Source organism: Amphiprion ocellaris, chromosome 16, assembly GCF_022539595.1.
Source record: "Amphiprion ocellaris isolate individual 3 ecotype Okinawa chromosome 16, ASM2253959v1, whole genome shotgun sequence".
NCBI classification, from domain to species: Eukaryota; Metazoa; Chordata; class Actinopteri; family Pomacentridae; genus Amphiprion; species Amphiprion ocellaris.
This window is the reverse complement of record NC_072781.1, coordinates 3,083,245-3,103,873: the sequence shown is the minus strand read 5'-3', so window position 1 is coordinate 3,103,873 and position 20,629 is coordinate 3,083,245. Positions and strand designations below refer to the sequence as shown.

The 20,629-nt window shown below is 38.8% G+C and overlaps 1 protein-coding gene across 24 annotated transcripts in view; it reads right to left on the bottom strand.

The window, feature by feature from the left end:
- The window catches only part of camk2g2 (calcium/calmodulin-dependent protein kinase (CaM kinase) II gamma 2), a 90,243-nt gene extending 70,280 nt beyond the window's left edge, over positions 1 to 19,963 (bottom strand). For 9 of the 24 annotated variants that reach the window (XM_055018832.1, XM_055018833.1, XM_055018830.1 and 6 more), the window contains exons 1-2: positions 19,795 to 19,956; positions 18,899 to 18,993 (exon numbers count right to left, since the gene is read on the bottom strand). In XM_055018832.1, the coding sequence (XP_054874807.1) occupies positions 18,899 to 18,993; positions 19,795 to 19,859 (160 nt within the window). In that variant the 5' untranslated portion in view covers positions 19,860 to 19,956. Of the gene's footprint in view, positions 1 to 18,898; positions 18,994 to 19,794 lie in introns of all 24 variants that reach the window. The other 15 variants (XM_055018825.1, XM_055018827.1, XM_055018822.1 and 12 more) reach the window with 4 other exon arrangements.
- Positions 19,964 to 20,629: the final 666 nt, after the last annotated feature.

The following is a 20,629-nucleotide window of genomic DNA, read 5'->3' as shown; positions in this document are numbered from 1 at the left end:
AAACAGACATCACTGAGACGGCATTGTACAGAAAGCAGGACAATAAACCGTGTGTGCTTGCAATCGACTGGGTGTGTTTGTGTGTTGCTGGTCAAACATCCTCCTCTTGGGAAAATAGCAGCCCTGTGCAAAGAACCTTTAGTGTAAATGGAGATAATGACAACAAAAGGCAAACAAATATTTACACAGATCACTACATTGTGTGTGTGTGTGTGTGTGTGTGTGTGTGTGTGTGTGTGTGTGTGTGTGTGTGTGTTTGTTCCTTTGCATTCGAAGCCAAATTGGGATGTCAGTGTGGTTTCTGGTCATATGCGGTTTGCATTTTGCAAAATGAACAGTCAAAAGTATGAGCCAGTAAAATAAGCAGATATGCAAAGTGACATGCTGCAGACAGAACCGTCTGTCGACTGGAAAAATAACAACCGACTTTAAATTTAGGAGGATTACTGAGTGAAATGAGACTGATGCGGTGAGAGAAGTTGAATGAGGCTTAAAAAAAGCAGTGTTTGGAAATATGTGGATCATAAAGTATATCTGGCAGAATCAAAATAAAGGGAACACGAAGGCCACCATAACTGGCTAAAGTATTCAAACCCTCCATACTCAAAATATTTTGATGTTGACTTAACTTTTATGTTGTTTCCACATTCATCTTTACATATTTAACACAGTCTCAGTACCCAGTGGTCTGGGTAGTGAGACTAAAACCAAAAATGAAATGATTTTACCAACAAATTTTGCCCATCCGATGGCTTCTGTGTGCCACCGTTGTCAAAAACCATCAAAACTACGTGAGTGTGCAGCGTTTGTCACACTGGTGTTCATTACAATGTGATTTAATCAGATTAAAATGCACTAACACAATCCAGTAAACATAAAAACCATGCAAACTTTATACCTGTTAGGATAAAGTCCACTGAAAACTACAGTGCTGCTGAGCTGTTTTAGGAAATGACTATCTATACTATAAGTACAACTGCTCATCATCTCCTGGGAACCTGGACATGTACCAAATTTCATATCAATCCAAGCTGTAGCTGTGGAAATGTTGCTTAAAAAAATACAACTCAAGGTGGTGCTAAAGGAAAAAAATCAAGAGGTCAAAAGTCAAAAATTCTATGATTACAGCTCCTTAAATGTGAATATTTTCTGGTTTCCTCGCTCCGCCAGGACAGTTAACTGAATATCTTTGGGTTGTGGCCAAAACAAAACATCATTTTGGGCTTTGAGAGACACAAATCAACATTTTCTAACAATTTATAGACAAAAAAATGAATCAATTGAACAAGAAAATATATGACAGATTAATCAACAATGAAAATCAGTGGTATTAGCTGCCCTAGTTGCTAGTTTGACTAAAACAACCGATTGTAGATCATCTTCCACTGGTAGTTTTTAACACACTTTCATGCCTTCTTTATTGATCACACCCACAAACAGGGCTGCAATTATTTTCTCTGTTAAGTAATCTGCTGATTATTTTCTGAAATAATCGATAAGTCGTTTGGCTTTTTAAAAGTCTATAAGTTATGAAAAACACTCTTTTCAGTTTCTTGGCGTCTCAGGTGACGTCGGCAAATGTCTCATTATGTCGTCACTGAGAAGAAACTGGAGTAAGTCGTGTTTTTTGTTTTTTTGTTTTCATTTTTTGCAAAGAAATTTGGCTCAAATTGATTTTCAAAATAGTTGTTCATAACTGCAAAACTTAAAAACAGATTTTAAAAATAACTTTATTGAGCTCTACTTCCAAAAAATGTAGATTTTACTCTGATTATTCTTCTATAAATTGAATTCTTGATGTGGAGCTGTGAGATTTACTTCTGTTTCCGCTGACTATTTTCTGCAACAACTTAAAAGCTGTTTGGTTTTTTAAAAAGTCTGAAAATTATTTTAAAAATAGATAAACATCCTTTATAGTTTCTCAGCATCTCAGGTGACGTCTGCAAATGTCTCATTTTGTCCTCACTGAGAAGAATCTGGAGCAAGCCATGTTTTTTGTTTTTTCGTTTTCATTTTTTGCGAAGAAATTTGACTCAAATTGATTTTCAAAATAGTTGAAATAGTTGTTTAGAACTGCAAAACTTAAAAATAGATTTAAAAAAATAACTTTATTGAACTCTACTTTCAAAAAAATTTAGCTTTTACTCTGGTAATTCTTCTATAAATTTAATTCTTGATGTGAACTGACTATTTTCTGCCACAACTGAAAAGCTGCTTGTTTTTTTTTTTTTTTTTTTTTTTTTTTTTTTTTTTTAAAAAGTCTGAAAATTATTTTTACAAAAAACAAACAAAAAAAAGCCATCTCTTAGAGTTCAATTTATGGAGCTCTACTGACAAACCACAATTATTTTTACCCTGGTAAGATTTTTGTAAAATGACTCCCTGATGTGAAATTTTAAACAGACTTCAGTTTCTGCTGTCAAATAAATAAAAGATTCAACCAAAGGTCACGTTTCTCCGAGACCTTTTGTGGAAAACATCAGCGCCTCTGACTGACAGCTGGGCTCAGACGTGCACGGTGGATGCAGCTGCACCGTGTTACTGTTCACCGTACATGACACCCTGTGAATCCGGTGTCTGCGGTTATGTAATCTTCGGCCGTCAGGTGTGAAGGATTGCGTGAAATGTAAGCTAGCTGTTACCGTGGCAACAAGCCGCTTGACTGACAGCATGACAGCGAGTGTGTGATCAGGAATGGATTATCCCTGCAGAGCTGCGGACACACACTTAGACACACTCACATACAGTTTAACGGAGCTAACGAGTACTTCACGAATTTGTCAATTTTTTTTTATTATGGATATGGAAAAATAGGAAGAAATCACATTTATAAGAAAGTGTAATAATATTAATGAAAAGTCTGTGTGAAAATTAACTCCAGTAGTAGAATGAAACTGTTAAATGTTTTTATTTACTTGCTAACTTACTAAAACACACCTGAGTAAAACTTTTTTTTACCCCAAACTTTCCCTTTAATCTCTACTACTAAAGTACTTTCACATCAGAGGATTTTGTTCACTGAAGCAGAAAGCAAAACTTTTGATTGTATATAGGCGAAAATAATCAGTTTTAGGATCCTTTCACAGCAGATTTGTGATTTCTGACACTAAAGACTGATTTCATTGTTCAACAATTCATCCATCCATCCATCCATCCATCCATCCATTATCTATACACGCTTAATCCTCACTAGGGTCATGGGGGGGGCTGGAGTCTATCCCAGCTGACTCAGGTGAAGGCAGGGGACACCCTAGACAGGTCACCAGTCTGTCACAGGGCTACATACAGAGACAAACAATCACTCTCACATTCACACCTACGGGCAATTTAGAATGATCAATTAACCTCAGCATATTTTTGGACTGTGGGAGGAAGCCGGAGTACCCGGAGAAAACCCACGCATGCACAGGGAGAACATGCAAACTCCATGCAGAAAGATCCCGGGAAAGCCGGGACGCGAACCAGGGATCTTCTAGCTGCAAGGCTAAAGTGCTAACCACTACGATACTGTGCAGCCCCACAATCCATCCAAATTAACCAAATACTTGTTTCTAAAATCAAAAGATATTGAGTTTGCCGTCATATTACAAAAAATCAATGAAGTATTTTTTGTTTGAAAAATAACTCAAAATCAGTAATAAATTCACCAATAGTCACTAATTAATACAGCTCTGGTTCTGTTCTGTGAAAACCAAATCATCTTAAATTACTGCTTTTACCTAATCAGCTGTTGTGCTACTTTCACTTATTCTATAAATTCAGATTTAAACTTGTCTGTACTTTTACACTTCATCTGTTTTTATTTATTTTGCATGTAAAACAGACTGAAGAATCTCTGTGTATGACAAAGTGTTATATAAATAAACTTCCAATTGCACTTGTCATCCTGAATCACTATCATATCAGGTCAGATCACCATCATCATCATCTCAGGTCATACTCCACTAGTACACTGCAATAAATGTGTTTTTTATCTGCTGTCACAAAAAGTTAATACATGAACTATTATTCACAGCAAGAACTAAAGCTCAAACATTGTAAATAAGCAGAAACCGCACAAAAATAGGCTAAAACTGCAAATACCTACATTAAAAAATAGAATTTTTACAAATATTTGTTCTTTTACAATGTGTGACTGTAAAATTACACAGTTCTACTGTATTTAAATCAGCAAAAATATGACTATTTTACACATATATATAACATATATAGATATTTGCATTTTTAGGACTATTTTTAAAGTTTTGGTACACTAGTTTTTGAACGTATTTTTTTTTCAATATCTCGGTTCATGGATGACATCAGATGGGGGGTGTGAAACAGACATCAGTTGTAGAGTAGCAATGGTAAGAACAGCATTTACGAAAATGAAAAATATACTCACAAATAAGAAAATAGCCATTAGCATCTGTATGAGGACTGTCAGCTGTTACATCCTACCAGTTCTGATGTACAGATGTGACTCTTGGAACATAAATAATAAAATGTCAAACAAAATCACTGCAGCAGAGATGTGGTTTTACAGCTACGTGTATCTTATACAGACACAATAAGCAATGAAGATGTTTTAAAATTACTAAACACAAATTATATGCTACTGAACAAAATTAGGAAAGGGCAAGCAACATTTTTTGGACACATAAGGAAACAGACCCAGGAATATATTTTCACAACTGGAAAAATTAATGTGAAGAGAGGATGAGGCAGACAGAGAATGATAGACGGACTGACATCATGGCTAGACATGAAAGGGCAACAGTCACAATTCAGAAAGCAAAGATCGGATTAGATGGAGAGAAATGATCGTCTAGGCTGAATGACATGACACTTCATTGATTCATCTTCTGGCACCTTTGATGGCAGATTTTCACGTCTTTTTTACAGAACTCTTTTTACAGTGTTGTTGCAAGCATCACATAATGGTAGTCACCGCCTTTACTACAGTCTGTAGAAATATACCATTAGCATTTGTGTGTGGCTCTGTGTAAGCAGCACTTTTTACTCCACCAAGGAACACAGCGGAGTTATGTGATGATCGCTGTACGTGAATCTGTCTGTTATCAACATTACTGAAAAACAGACAAACAGGTTTAGATGAAATTTTCAGGGAAGGTCAGAAATGACACAAGGACCACCTGAGTAGATTTTGGCAGTGATGCAGCTTATAGTCTGGATCCACGGATTTGTTAAAGGTTTCCCATTGAGATAGCGGCATGGTGTCACTGTAACCATGACAACAAGTGAACACTACATCAGCTGCCTGCTGATGATCACATGATTACGATCCTACTATAAATCCACCACTGAGGACTTATCAGCACTTATCCGTCGGCAACGATCCAAGGAACAACTGATTAAATTGTGAGGGTGTTTCTGAGTCCCATCAATTCCTGCCGCCTGCTGCATATTTAGGTCACGTGATTCAGTATCCGTACATAACGTACACATGCAGAACACACGCCTGTGCTCAGCGCAAGGTCATTGAGTTTGTGGGTACATCTATATTAAATGGACACATTCTGTGTTGCCGTGATTTCTTATTATCAATAACTAATAAACAAATGCTGCATTTCTACAAAAATATACTACATTTCTGACATGCCACATGAGGGAATGAACAGGCTTGGCGGAGTACTGCGCTCTCTGAGTACTTTTATTGTTTTTTACAGTTATTTTTGTATCATAAATCAGGGAATTTCAATGCAATTAGTGCTAATTTCTATATTTCTGCCATCCTAACACTGTAACCAACTAATTTTTGCACATATCGAACTTGGTGAGATTGAAACTTAGTGAGTCAGATTAGTAGAAAGAAAAACAAGTAATAAGGACAGACAGAGAGCACAAAAACAAAACAACTTCCATTTGAGAGCATTTCCAGCATGAAGCGACCTTATTGTCACACACAGTCGCACACATTATTGCTGGATGCCTCTCCCATGTGTGCAGCCGGCTTTATTGCCTTCTCAGTCTTCCAACTGTCGCAATAAACAATCTCAATAAAAAACCTCTCGATTTAGGAAACAGTATTATTTCACTGCTGGTAATTTACTCACCTATAAAGTTTAATTACTGCATCCATCTCACAGCTAAACATGAGTCTGATATTCAGCATTCGGCCGCCTCAGCTGCTTTCCCTAGATTTCACACAAAACCACCAACTAACATCTATTAGGTACATTTCCTCACACATGCAGAATGAGCTTGATTATTTAAATTAACAACCGCTGCAATTTAGAGTCTACTACGACACATCCATGTGTCTTTTTCACTGAACAACTATTCAAAATCAAAGAAAGTCAAGCTGCAGTCATAGAAAACTGAGAAAAACAGCCCAGAAACTGACAATATTTAGTGTTGAAACAGTTGATAAGTTGTCAAGTGGGTATAATATGGATTGTGAAGACATTTCTTCAAAGCACTATATCTTAAATAAAGATCTCCACTCACAGGATATTAACAGAAACAACCTCCACACACTTGGTTCTGTTTATTATTTACAGATACACACCTTCTTCAGGCTCCATGCATGAACAACTCTGCTGCCACAGTCAGAAGATGGGCTCACAAACAAGACCTCCTCCATGACTCACACACACTGATGTGACAGCAGCTGACACTGAAACGCACACACACACACACACACACACGGACACACACACACGGACACGCATGGACACACACCTGAGATTCTCTAATGTAATGTAATCCAATGAGGTGTTGGCAGGCAGCCTCCGCTTGGAAACAAACTGGAGTGATGACCACCGGCAGAACAGAGAGCAGAGCTGAAATAAAGGCTTTGACATTTTTCAGTTGATTTCCTGAATGTTTGCTCTATTTTAATTCATTACTGTAGTCACTACTTACTTGTTTTGTGCAAAATTAAAGCTAAATTATGTCAGAAATGCTCGTTGCCATAATTTTCAGCCACAGATGGCAGCACCAGTGTTTGAGATATTTAGGTTTTATTTTTACACAAAGAGAGGAAGCTGTACAGTCTATGGTTTGGACAGTTGATTGGACAAAATCGGCAATTAAAAGACTAAATTTTGGAGTTTGGCGAACTTTGATGGCAGGTTTTTTACTACTTTTACTATCACTTGAATCTATTTAACCCTCGTGTCGTCCTGCGGGTTATATTGACTCGTTTTAAAGTTTGAAAATGTGGAAAAAATATATATTTTCACAATGAAAACTTCCACATTTTCAACATTTTTGGGAAATTTTTGAACACTTTTTGGTGGAAAAAAAGAAATGTTAAAAAAAAAAAAAAAGTTTCCTTAAGAACATCCAGAAAAAAATCAACCAAAATCCAGTGAATTTCACTGGATTTTGGTTGATTTTTTTCTGAATGTTCTTAAAGAAAATATAAGTTTTACTCACATACATGTTATCACTTCAGATATTTTTAGGATTTTTTTGGGAAGATTTTCATTCATTTTTTGAAAACATTTACAAGAATTTTCTTGCCAAATTTGGGGGATTTTTAAAAAAAAAAAAAAAAAAACTTTTAAGGAATTATTGGAATTTTCTTCCTGAAGGTTTTAATTTTCAGAAACTTGGGGAATTTTTTTGCTGAATTTTTGGATTTTTTTTCAGACAAGAAAACAACATTTTTTGGTAAATGAAGACAACAGGAGGGTTAAACAATAAACTAATCATTTAAGGTGTCTCTGCAGCAAAAATGCCAAATCATGCTGTGAAAATAAGCTTAAGCTTGGCATATATAATATAACTGACAGAAAAACTATTATACTTCCCTTGAAGGGAACATCAGTGCATTCAAACCTGTGAATATTTATACTAAAGAAACTGTGCAATGTAATTCCTCCTACATGTAGAAGAATCTGTGCAATGTCAGCAGAATATCAATAGAATATGTGCAAGTTTTAATATCAGTATTCTTCTACTCATGGAAGAATCCATTCAGTTCCATTCTGTCTCCATAAAAAATGAGAAATATTGTTACTTTCCACATTCAAAAGAAACTGCAAGATCTGGATTTCTACATAAAGAGGAATCTGTACAATATCAACAGCACAGGATATTTCTTGTCAATTTTCTATTTTTCTATTCATATTTTCTGCACTATCCAGTTTGCTGGATGTATCTTCTCTTGCAGTTTTGGATAGTTTACAGACAAAATTAGGGGTTTCCTGGCATTTTATGGATCAAACAACTTCCAGCATAACCATACAATAGATAATCAGAAAAACAATCATTAGTTTTAGATCGTTATTTGCAGGCTGACTGACTTGTAGATTCACTTTCTTGTGATAAATCCTGAAAATGAATAATCTCTGTCCAGCACTACAAAGCAAATGAAAATTTTATTCAAGTTGGCTCCCACATGATGCCATATGCCGTTCGGACAGGGTGGATAATGATGAGCACATAAGAGGGGAAAAGAGGGCAAACATGAATATGACAGAAGGAGGGTCTTGGAAAAACACACTGAACCTCAGGAAACACACACACATATATAAGCCTTGATAAGAAAAGAGGAAGGTCTGCGTGCTGTGAGAACACTAACACCACGAGCTATTCCTGCTTCGGAGCGTATAACCCTGACCATTTCACTCTCTATTTCCATATCTACATCTTTCTCCCTCCATATACGACTCCCTGACTCTTTCCTTCTCATCAAATATTCACAGTTGGTCCCATTAAACATTCACCGCGCAGCGCTGCTACGTTTATCTGCCCTCCGCCAATCAGCCTGCAGCACATAGAGCACCAGAAGCCCACCAAAAAGCCTGAAAACTAAAACATGCACACACATTCAAGTTGTCTGCCTGCATGGCCTCCGATGCAGCAGCTTTGCAGAGCTGGGAGAGGAGGGGAGAAGATGACGAGAAAGAGGGAGGAAGGAGAAGAGAGCAAAAGAGGAGAAGAAAAAATGAGGCACATGAAAGGAAATCAGATGCAGAGAGGAAGCGAAGGAAAGGAGGACGAGGGTCCACTCCTCAGCTCTGGTCCATGTTCAGTGAGAGCAGAGCAGTCGTGCACCTCAATAATTCAACGGCAGGACAAGTGCCGCCAGCCTCCCCCTCCATCTCCCTCCCTGATATCACAAGGCCTTACCTCACAACGGTGTAAAAATACACCCGCTTCACAGTTCAACACAATACGTGGCACATAATTGTGGCTAAAAATAACATTAAACGCCTTCTGAACAGCCTTTTATTTGGTTTGATTTCAGCATTCCTAAACAAAAAACATTCACATGACAGAGAAATGTTACGTAAATGCAACTCGTGGCGCATTTCTATGCTTCACATCTATTTTTTTGGGGGGTGGGGGGGTGTTGCATGTGAAGCTACAGTAATCTGAACGCTGCACAAACATGGGTGACCTACATTCAAAACTGCACCTGAACGCATCGTGTCTTGAAACAAACAGAGCACGAAGCTGCTGACATCAGGCCTCGTCATGGTGTTAGCGCCATCTCTGGCCAAGTTTGGTATTAACACAGATAAAACAACTGAGCAGTGTTGAGCAGCATGTCTGACAGCAGTATTAAAGTGTTATTGCTATTATACGTCATGATCAGGGCTACACAATTTGTTAAATTTTGGCTACATAAAGGGTTAGGGAGTTTGTTTCGTGTCTCATTTTGTTTCTCGCTTTTGTCATTTTGTGTCTCATTTTTGTAATATTTTGTCTTGTTTTTGTTGTTTTTTCTTTTTTTGTCTGACTTTTGTCATTTTGATCATACAGTAAAATCCTATATTGTTCAGTTCCACATAGCTGTGACTAAATGTTGTGTTCCTTTGTAGATAAATTGTGATCTGTAGGTTGTAATGTGTGTAATACATGCAAAATCAGAAATCTTGTTGCCAGTTAATAATTATATGATTTGCTTTAAACTATTTTTTTTTTTGGGTGGGGGACATAACGTGTTCACATCATAACATCATTAAAGGCATATTAAAGATATTAAACTATTGAGAAAAGCAGCAAATATTCACAATGGATGTCCGGAACCTAAGAATTTTTCATTATTGTTATGAAAAATAAACATTAACTGATTATCTGACTAGTTACAGATGACTGTATCAATTTGCCAAACTAAACACAGACTAATTAGCCCCTTAACGTGCATTTTCCCACTTTCATTCACTGTTTAGCAGCTTTAAGGTTGTTAAAATCATCGTACTCCTCACTGATTGACAATCATCGGTAACATCAATATTACAGTCAAACTAAGAGGAACACTAGGTTTTTAATAACATGCCGCCTTTTTTGTCGTGACTGACATACTGGTATATCTTCAAACATCTTCAACATTTCAAATGTGAATATTTTCTAGGTTTTGTTTGTTTTTCATAATAAGATATGTTTTATCTTTGGGTTTTGGACTGTTTCTGGGTATTTGCATCTTACAGACAAAACTATTTTTCAGTTTATTGAAGAAAATGACTGGAATATTGACCAATAATGAACATGTCTGCTCATTGCGGTGCTTGTCTTTGTCTTATCAAATGCAGAACTTAACGCTGCACGAAAAATCGACTTCATCCTTCATTTCAACAAGATTGTTAAGTGTTGCAGCGATACAAAGCAGCACCATCCGGAAACAGATTACACGAGTCAGTGAATAACAAGCAAGTCCACATTCCAAGTAGATCCTTCAGAAAGTGAAGAGCGTAAATCCACTGTTTACTTTACAGCTGATGGACGGAGAATAAAGCGAGCTGTTAAACCTGCCTCATTCTCCTATAAACTACCGTTCAGTGTTAAATCATGTTAATCAAACCGGCCTCCCAGGTTGTGGTTTATCTTCTTACTTGTACCTGTATCGACACGCCTCCAGTTCTTTACATTGTTTTTAAGATAAAACTAATTCTGACACCATTCAGGACTAATCACTCTCACTTAGAGCTTTTAACGGATTCAAATTTAAAGATTAAAATACACAACTGCAACAAATACCAAAAACTGAGCAGCTGTCATTTACATAAAGGTACACCTGAGTTCATTTAGCTGGAAATGCAACTGTCCACATTTTCCCACAGTGAGGTACTGCATGTGTGACACGTTTACTGCATGATCTGTGCTCTGACAAACACTGCAGATTGATAAATGATTTAAACAAACTCAGAGCTTGTAAACAGGTTACCACCCTCGCAGAGTTAGCTTGCTCTGAACAACCATGGAGGGAAAACCATGGTTTGAGCCTTTGTACCAATGTCTTATTCACCTAACAAAATGAAAGACATGTACCAGAAATAACAAACCTAACTGCTGCTGCACTGCTCCTTAGCATTCACTGGTCCAACTGTACTTCACTTGCAAAACTTTACAAAACAGCAAGAACAGGAGCATGTACTGGTTGAATCCCTATGTGCTACACATTTTGTTCCCTATAAAGACTCCAAAAAACTCAATTCTTTCAAGGTTTTAGTCTTTTTTTGGGGGGAAATAAAACAAAAACACAGGGGGTTGTCGACCTATGTCGGAGTTCCATTCCTACCGTATCAATTTTTGCCATAAGTCGGAGCCCTGGCAAAAATGTAAACAAAGCGTGTGCATCACGTTATGATCAGGTTCTTCATAAAGTCATGAATACAAACAACTTTCATGCATGTATGACTCATTCTACAAGATAACAGAATATTGTAACGGATGGATATTGTTGTTGATGTTGAGGTTTCAATGCTTATTGTTCAGTTTGAGATTTACCTAATGTCAGTGAACGTACCATGTGTAGTTAGCACATCTATGACTCGATGAATTCTGGAGCTAAGTTATGGGGTTTTTCTAGTTCTTCTGGCGTTGGCTACGGTCCACAGTAGCCTGTGTGAAGGTTCAATAAACCAGCAGAGAACCAGATAAAGTCTCACTCATTCATCACAGAGGGTCACTACAATATGTTGACCTGTTTTTACAACTTGACCTATGTTGGTCGGTGTTTCTTCCTGTTCCCAGCGTTTTATTCTATCTAATTTCACTTCCATGGAGACGGCTTTCCTTTTCTTCTAAGCATCAGAAGAGTCTGACTTACGCTGGGAGCCATAATGAAGGACAAAAAGTTAGTGAATGTAGCACAATCCAAGGTGGTATACAACCTGAGAATGGAAACAAAGCCGTCTTACAGCACCACGTGACGATGTATTCATCCGCTCTGCTCGCTAACTAGGTCCACATAACCACTTCTGATGTAACGACAAAACGCCCAAGGTTGATGACATCGTAAACTGAGGACCCCCCTGTAGAGGTGAATGTTGAGGAGGTAATGGTTTAAAATTGTCCTAAATGAGAAATATAGCAACCACTGTTTCCCACTCACTGACTTTGCTGAGAATTTCAACAGCATATGGCCTTATTTTTTCAAGTACTTAATAGCGAAGCGACCATTTATAGTTGACTTCTATGCTAAAGTGTAAGAGTTCAAGAGGGAGCAGTGAGAGACAGCAGCAGTGAGTTAAAAGTGTTAAAATAGCAAAGTAGAGACAAGCGTTTTTTTTATAAATTAGATGTTAGAGTTTATTTTGCCCTCAAAGTCTTAATGACCAGGAAAAGATGCTTGTCCTCACTTCTTACAATAAATTCACTTATTTATTAGCAAATCAACTTCATAATTTAATGTTTTTACAGGCCAAATCTTAGTTTTTGTATAATAAAATATAATGTGAGTGCAACTGTCCTCTCTGCCCTCATGCTGTAAGTCGACTGTGAATGAAACTTAAAACATACAGAGAGTGCACCCATCAAATTATGCTGATAAAATGTTGCTGTAAGGGTTTTTGGTAAACGATTTGAAGAAAAATTTTGCTCAAATCTGACAAGGGTCTCCAATACAGCATAAAATCAACTCTTTCAGACTGTCTGCTGGTTTTTTAACTAGAAGTTTTTTGTGTGGATGACACACAACACGCTCTCGTCCTGCATGTTTAACCTCGTGCTGCTGCAGCTTGTGCATTAATCCGATGATGACATTCAGCTCAGACTGGTGTTGAAAGTGAGAAAGAAATGTTGCTCAGTCCAAACAAGTAATAGTGACTCAGCTGCTTAATCAGACAGAAGATGAACACGTTACCATCAGATAAATATCAAGAGGTGAAGATCTGAAAGGGGGTTTAGTAACTGCAGTGCAGCATCATCCATGACTGCCGTGAGAACAGAAGATCGGCAAGTTTCATAACCGCAGATGAGGGGGAAAAAGCAAATGCTGATTCCTCATATATGCATATATGACGTTCCATCAGAGAAGACTGTCCCATTACTGCATTTTTAAACTCTAACCACTGACTTCTGGCATTTTATCTTGGCACAAAATGAATTCAAAGATCTACATTAGATGTATAGAAAATAAGGCTCCTCACAAAGTCCTTGAAAGGAGACTAGCTTATCTTGAGTTCTTCATCACTCTGTGCACAAAAGCATTCAGGAGTCCACCACCACTTAAGTAAAAGTAGCATCAGCACACTTCCTTACTTAGCTTCTGCTTCTTATGATGTTTATCAGGTAATCTCAGTTGCTTCAGGCTAACAATTATCAGCTTTATCTACTTCTGTAAACTCACGCTCCAGTCATCACCGCTCAGGTTGTGAAACAAATGAATCAGCCACAACACTAAAACCACAGACAGCTGAGGTGAAATCTCGTGACACTGCAATGCTCTGCTGGGAAACGTCTCGGCATTCATAAGTTTGACACATATCACACACCTATATGTTGTTTAAGGCCACGGTCAGGTCTGGTCGGAGCTGTTTTAGCACCACATGGAGGACCTATGCAATATCGGGCAGGTGGTTTAAACATTGGTGTGTATAGTATATAAACAGTAGACATGTTGTGTGTATACATGGCACAAAATTTATATCAGTTTAAGATTCTAACTTTTCTGTCACTGCCGTAACCTCTTTTGATTTTATCATTATACATATGTAAATGCAGTAAGCAGCCAGTTAGCTTAGCCTAGCACAAATAGTGTTTTTCCCCACTGTGCAGGTTGCAGCCATCTATCAATCGCTTCCAAAGTGCATGTTTTTAAAGACCCACTTATCACACTATATTCCCAATAACTTATTCGCAATAAAAGTCTCGTGCTGGTTCACAACTGGAAAGGTTTTATTGTAAAGCAGCAGCAACTGAGAGAGTCTCTATTAACAATACCTTAATACAAATGTCTGAAAGCAGCAGTGAATGAACAGTAAAATGAGGACGATACTTGTAAGGAAAAACACATGAATGAAACTAAACTCCAGAATTAGAGATCACCTGATACGGGATTTTTTGGGGGGGCCTGATGCCAAAAATTGGTATTCAAGAAAGAATGATAATATTTTGGAACCGATAAACATTACATGTAATGTTTTAACAGCATTTGTTGGCACAGAGGCTGCCATTCATAACTAGGCTTCTTCATTAATAAAGGTGGCTATTACTGAATATGTGAAATATTAACAGGAGTGATTAAATTACGATGCTCGTCTTTGTTTATGTGGGATCGACTGAGATTAATCAGTTTGTTTCCTGCAGTTACGTTTGTTTTTCTTCTCCGTTTTCTTATATATCACTGTTCTAGCACGTTTATGGTCCAATAAGGTCCGGATCTTGAAGCATTATTAATTGTCGTTTCAGGGTAATCTGTGTCTGCCTTCTAACTTAGCCACTAGCGTAGCCTTAGCCACTGCGGAAGAAGCCTGCTACCAGGCAGGACGATGGCAGCAGCAGCATTACCAGCACCAGGTATCTCCTGCTGCGAGATACGCGTCATCACGGCTCAGCCTGGCGTGACGTGGCTAAAGCAAACCGACCAGGCCTAATGGCACAATCCAGAAAAGCTGAAGACGAGAGTGAACGGACAGCTTTATTAGAGGGTAAGAAAATCCCCCTACCAGCACCTCTAAAGTTCCTAATTAACACGTTGCCTCTCATTTGCTCACTTGAGCGACTGCGCTCATCGCATGCGACACCACATGACCCAACCATAATCGCTGACCTCACCGCCAGTGTGTCCTCCCGGAGCCACGGAGAAGAGAGCTTAATCCCGCCCACGCACAAACACACAGACGCACACATACACCTCGCAAGTGCAGGCGACACTCCAGAGTTCCCCAGACATCAAACCATCAAAGCCGATATGTTGTGCGTTCGCTGTTTGCAAACACTAATGAGGATCTCCCAGGCTACTACATGTTCAAATGCAGCTGAAAACAGATCCAAAGAGTGACATAATGAACCTCTAATACCAGGACTGTTAATGTGCCGGCAGGGTATTATTGTGTGCGTGAAGACAATATAATCTCCTTTATGTGAAGACATGCTTTAGATTATGCACTGCAAAAACTCAAAATCTTACCAAGTCTATTTGTCTTATTTTTAGTCAAAATGTCTCGTCCCACTTGATTTAAGATAAATTCACTTAACAAGTGACATTTCAGCAGATGGAGGGACTTGTTTTAAGACAATGCATCTTAAATATCTTGTTAAGTCAAACAATCCTGAAATTATCTTGTTTTGAGTTGAATTTTACAAGAAAACTCAAAATAAGTTTGATACATCTCAAATTAGGAGGTTACATGAAAGCAAAAATCTATTTTTTAAGTGAAAAACTGGTACTTTTTTTTTGCATATCTGGCTTATTTTAAGACACCTAAACTTGACAATCCTGGTAAAATATAGTTTAAAATAAGTTTTCCCGGCTAATTTTAAGATCTCAATATTCTAAATATCATATCTTATTTCAAGAAATCTTACCAAGACATTTTTCACTTGTTCTATTGGCAGATTTTTTCACTTATTTCAAGGTCAAAGTTCCTTGAAATACGTTTTTTTTCTTGTTTTGAGAGGGACATTTTTTCCAGTGTGATTTTGTTGTCTTCACGTGTTTTGATTCATCATTTTTCTTTAGTGATCTTGGTTCTGTGCACGGAGGGAAGAGATAAGCAATCAGACAATCTGGACAACGTTACAAATAAGGGCCACATTATCAGAACTATTTAATTTAGAGGTAAAGCCATTAAAGTAAAATAATGACTGACTACACTAATGTCAGAGGAGATTAATGCCTTGGTAGGAAATCTAATCTTAACACAGTAAAGAGCACAGACGTGATGATTCAAACTGAAGGGATAACAAGACACCGTGCATCAACATCGGTCTGATTTGGCTCAGCCAGTAGCGATGATTGATCGATCTGTCACCATATCATATGTTTTACCTCACAGTAATTGATTAAGGGCCCCATTTCACAAAAGCAATTTATGAGTTTACACACATTGCAAAAGGTGACATTTCACAAATCATAGTGGCTTGCAAAGCGTTGATAAATTCGGCGAGTCCTGCATCGATCTTGCACCCTTAGCGCACAAATACGGCATTCGAAAAAGATGTCGAAAACAGCATGAGAGGAAATTAGCTATCTACAGTATAAGATGCATGCAAATTTGGACCACAGAGCAGCACATTGCAAAAAGAGAAGTTTCTTTGTGCAGACACAAAGCTGAAGTTAACTGATGAGACTGCGGTGCATGTTTACGACTGACAGTTTATTTGGTTGTTCTCTTATCTCTGTGACTCAGAAGTAATGGAGGCAGTGTTTATGTGCAGGAAAATACAGTGAACCAACTCTGTAAACTCTGTTAATTGTTACAAAACTGTTTAGCTTTTTGTTTTCCACCTAAAATTACAAGCTTACAAGCTGTCTGATCATCATGCGGTCTAAAACATTGAAATAAACCGTTACTAACCAGAATTATTCTTTAACACAAGTGTGTGAGGCTGGCTGAGGCGCGCACACACACACACACACACACACACACACACACACACACACACACACACACACACACACACACACACACACACACACACACACACACACACACACACACACACACACACACACACACACACACACACACACACACACACACACACACACACACAGTGTTTCATAGGTTTGTGAAAAACACACCGGCAGCACATTTCAGCTCTGATTAAGGCCACTGTGCACTGAAGGAGACACTAATGCCTAGTTGCATCTCGCCATGTGACACTATATTCAGACAGGCCTTGTATGCGTAGAGTTGAGTGTGAGGAAGCATCAAGTAGGTGAGAAAAAAAATTAACTCGTGCAGCCGTGTTTGTTTGGTAAGTGAGAAAAGAGCAGTCATGTGTGTGTGTGTGTGTGTGTTTGTGTGATAATTGTCAGCAGAGACACACACACATACACAGAGAAATGGGTCTCTCTGCCAGACAGCCTATGGGATGAAGCGTTTCACCCCTGCTGTTGCCGGGTTACTGGCTCCGGACCGCTGCCAACACAGACATCCACACAACACACTGGATTAAATCGGCTGGTTGAAAAGGCTTTTTAAGATCTTTGCTCAAATCAATCTTTTGTTTATGCAGGAGGGAGGGAGGGGAGAAAAACAACATTAAAAGGGGAGGAAACTGACATGGGTGGGGTGGAGGGGGGAGGTGGAGGGGGAGTAATTCAGCCTGCCTCCCCTGAGAAAAGAGCAGCCCAGTCGGTCCTGAACTGGCCCTGATCTGCAGTTCGCATCGGCACTCAACCTCCGGTGGCCCTGCTTTGACGTTTACTTGGACAAAACATGCAACGAACACACACACAGAGTCTGCAACACGAGGCGAGAGGAGATAAAGCAGAAGACATGCGCAAACACAAACGCATGTGGAAGCTAAAAGAGCCAGCAGACAAAAGATGCTTGGATTCAGAAACATGCAGACGACGGCAACAAATCTGCCACAAATGCCGAAGCACAGGTGGTGGTATTTCAACATGTGTTGGAGAACACACAGGTTGGCAGACAGACTGACTTAAAGGATAAATCCAGGGTTTTACAACTCGGGTCCTACATCATGCCTGAGTCTGGAAACACAGCGACAGCAAGGCAACACTACAGAGACGACAACAGCTGGACGATCTGGCAGCAGTTTATCCAGATTAGAGATAAAAATAAAGGTGGACATTTGGCATCATCATCAATCATCTGTTTACATTCAAAGCTGTTCAACTCCACATCAGGGTGTCTCCATCTGATGATACTAGACTAGGACAGCCACTAGTAACCTTCACCTCAATGTGTTTACTTGCTTTATTTTCTTTACTTAATGAGTACTAAGCTGAGATAGCCCTATTTATTTTTATTTATGTACGTAAATGTACACATTTCATGGCGTTTTCTGTTGTGTTTGCATTAAAATGATCACCAATACACCTTGATGAACAGATCAAAATGGTTAAATTCAAAATAAACCTTTGTTTTCTTGGTCAAAGTGTGAGTAGGTCATGAAAATTTAACAATAAGTATTGATTGAAGCTTTGAAAACAGTGCTAGCCTGCTGTTTTTAACAACATTTATTATTCAGAAAAACAAGTAGCCAAAAGAAACCCAGTGTGCCCAAAACCAAACCTGAATGAAAGTCTGGTTAACCTGGACTATTGTTTAAAACCTGCCTGCTCATGTTTCCTCCCCTGTTTTGACTTCTTAAACCGTGCAAGCACAATGTTATCTTAACCAATGGGAGCAAGAAAACCATAAAAGCAAACCAGAACTATCCCACAAGCTGCTGCCGAGGATATTTTAAGGCTGGTACACGTGGAATCCTTCGCTAGAAGACCAACAGCAATGATAACAAACCAAAAATGGTTGCAGACAACTGCCAAAGCCCGCTGAACCGCTCTCCGTGCGACTTTAAAAACCACAGCAGCTCAGCTCTGCCAAGTGGCCTCCAGCTTTTCAGGAATCTCTGCTGACAAGGATAGGACAGAGCGCCTGGCTGGCTGGCTGGCTGCTCTTAAGGAAACACACCGACTCCACTGAGCAGCCGGCGGTCGTCAGCTTCTAGCATGATCACAATCGCACAAACTTTTATTTTTCATTCATTCACGCAACAGACGAAGCAGCAGACGTGCACCCACCTCTGGCCGAGAGCTTTTTTGTGTTGATGATTTTAGCAGCATACTCCTGACCGGTGGACTTCTTGACGCATCGGCGGACGACGGAGAAGGCACCCCTGGAGGAGGAACAGAAATGACAGATTTAGTGAAACATCACCTAAAGAGAGAGGGAAAGGAAGTCACATGCATAATTAACAGTCTGTGCATGAGAAGAGGCACTTATAGTAGCATTATTGCATTATAATCCTGCTCTTTTTTTGCACAGATGACTCCTTTAAAGGCTGCACTGGTAGGTGGAGCAGCTCTATTAGCCACACGCAGAGATTAGATGTTTCAAAGTGGCTTTGTGGGTAGGAAATACAACACACACTGCAACAACCTGTGCCGTCCATTTACGTTTGAAGAATTTGCATTTACTCTCACTGCAGCAACGAATTGCATTTTTTTTCTTGGAGGGGGGGATATATTGTACAGAAGCTCTGCAGTGTGCATGCATGCACAAAAATAAATAGAAATGAAAAAATAGAGCAGCTGAGGATTCCAGAGAACCCAATTTTGGTGCTACCTGCAGATAAATGGACACAAGTTGCTCCCACAGGCGAACGTGATGCGTTTAAATGACAGAAACCGCTATGTGAAGCTATTTTACCCCGCATATATATTTATATATTATTTTGACAGCCCCTCTCCTGCCTTGTCAACACTGAACTAAACCGCGCACAATGGCAGCAGCAGCAGTAGAGGAAAACGTGCAGATACACAGAGACCCAATGCAACATGAGCAGCAGCAGAAAACACACATTTAAAGACAGTGAATGCAACATGAGCAGCAGCAGAAAAACACACATTTAAAGGCAGTGAATGCAACAAGAGAAGCAGCAGCAGCGGCGGAGGAGGCACAGGAGACGGTCGCTTACTTTCCGAGTTCCTCGTACAGCTGATATTCGTCCGTGAATCGGGTCGAGGTTACGACTGTAGCCATGTTGGACCGGACCGGACCGGAGGGGAGAAGAAGAAGAAGAAGGAGGGAGAGACAAACACTAAACGCCTCGCGCTTCAGTGGCCGCCTCGCGCAGGTTTTTGTTCAGGGAGGAGGAGGAGGAGAGCTCGTGCAGGCTTAGAGAGAGAGAGAGAGGAGAGAGAGGGAGAGCTGTAGTAACAGAGATCTGCTATTAGCAGAGGAGTCACTCTGTTCATATCCGTAGAACAATATGGGTCAATATATAATTGAGGGGCTTTTGAAGTCCATCTTGCATACATTTTTATTCAAAGTAAAAAAAAAAAAAAAAATCTTTTGTTTTTTATGTTCATTATGATCATGTCTAAACAAATTCCATAATTATTTATGTTAGAAACAATCACTTTTTAATAAAAAAAGTGACTGGATATCACTGAAAGGTCAACTAAATAACCATCCCAATTTAATAACCACCTACTAATTAGCTAAACAATAATAAAATGAGCTTATTCAAAAAAGGTTTGTATTGTGTTCTTTTTATTAAGTTGAGATAATCATGCCAGATATTTCTTTTTTGGCAATATATCTGTTAACCCTTCTGTTGTCTTCATTTAAGCACCAGAAAATATTGTTTCCTTGTCTGAAAAAAATCCAAAAATTCAGCAAAAAAAAATTCCCCAAATTTTTGAAAATTTGCAAAACCTTCAGGAAGAAAATTCCAATAATTCCTTAAAAGTTTCACTTAAGAGTTTTATTTTAAAAAAACAAACAAAAAAAACAAATTGGGCAAGAAA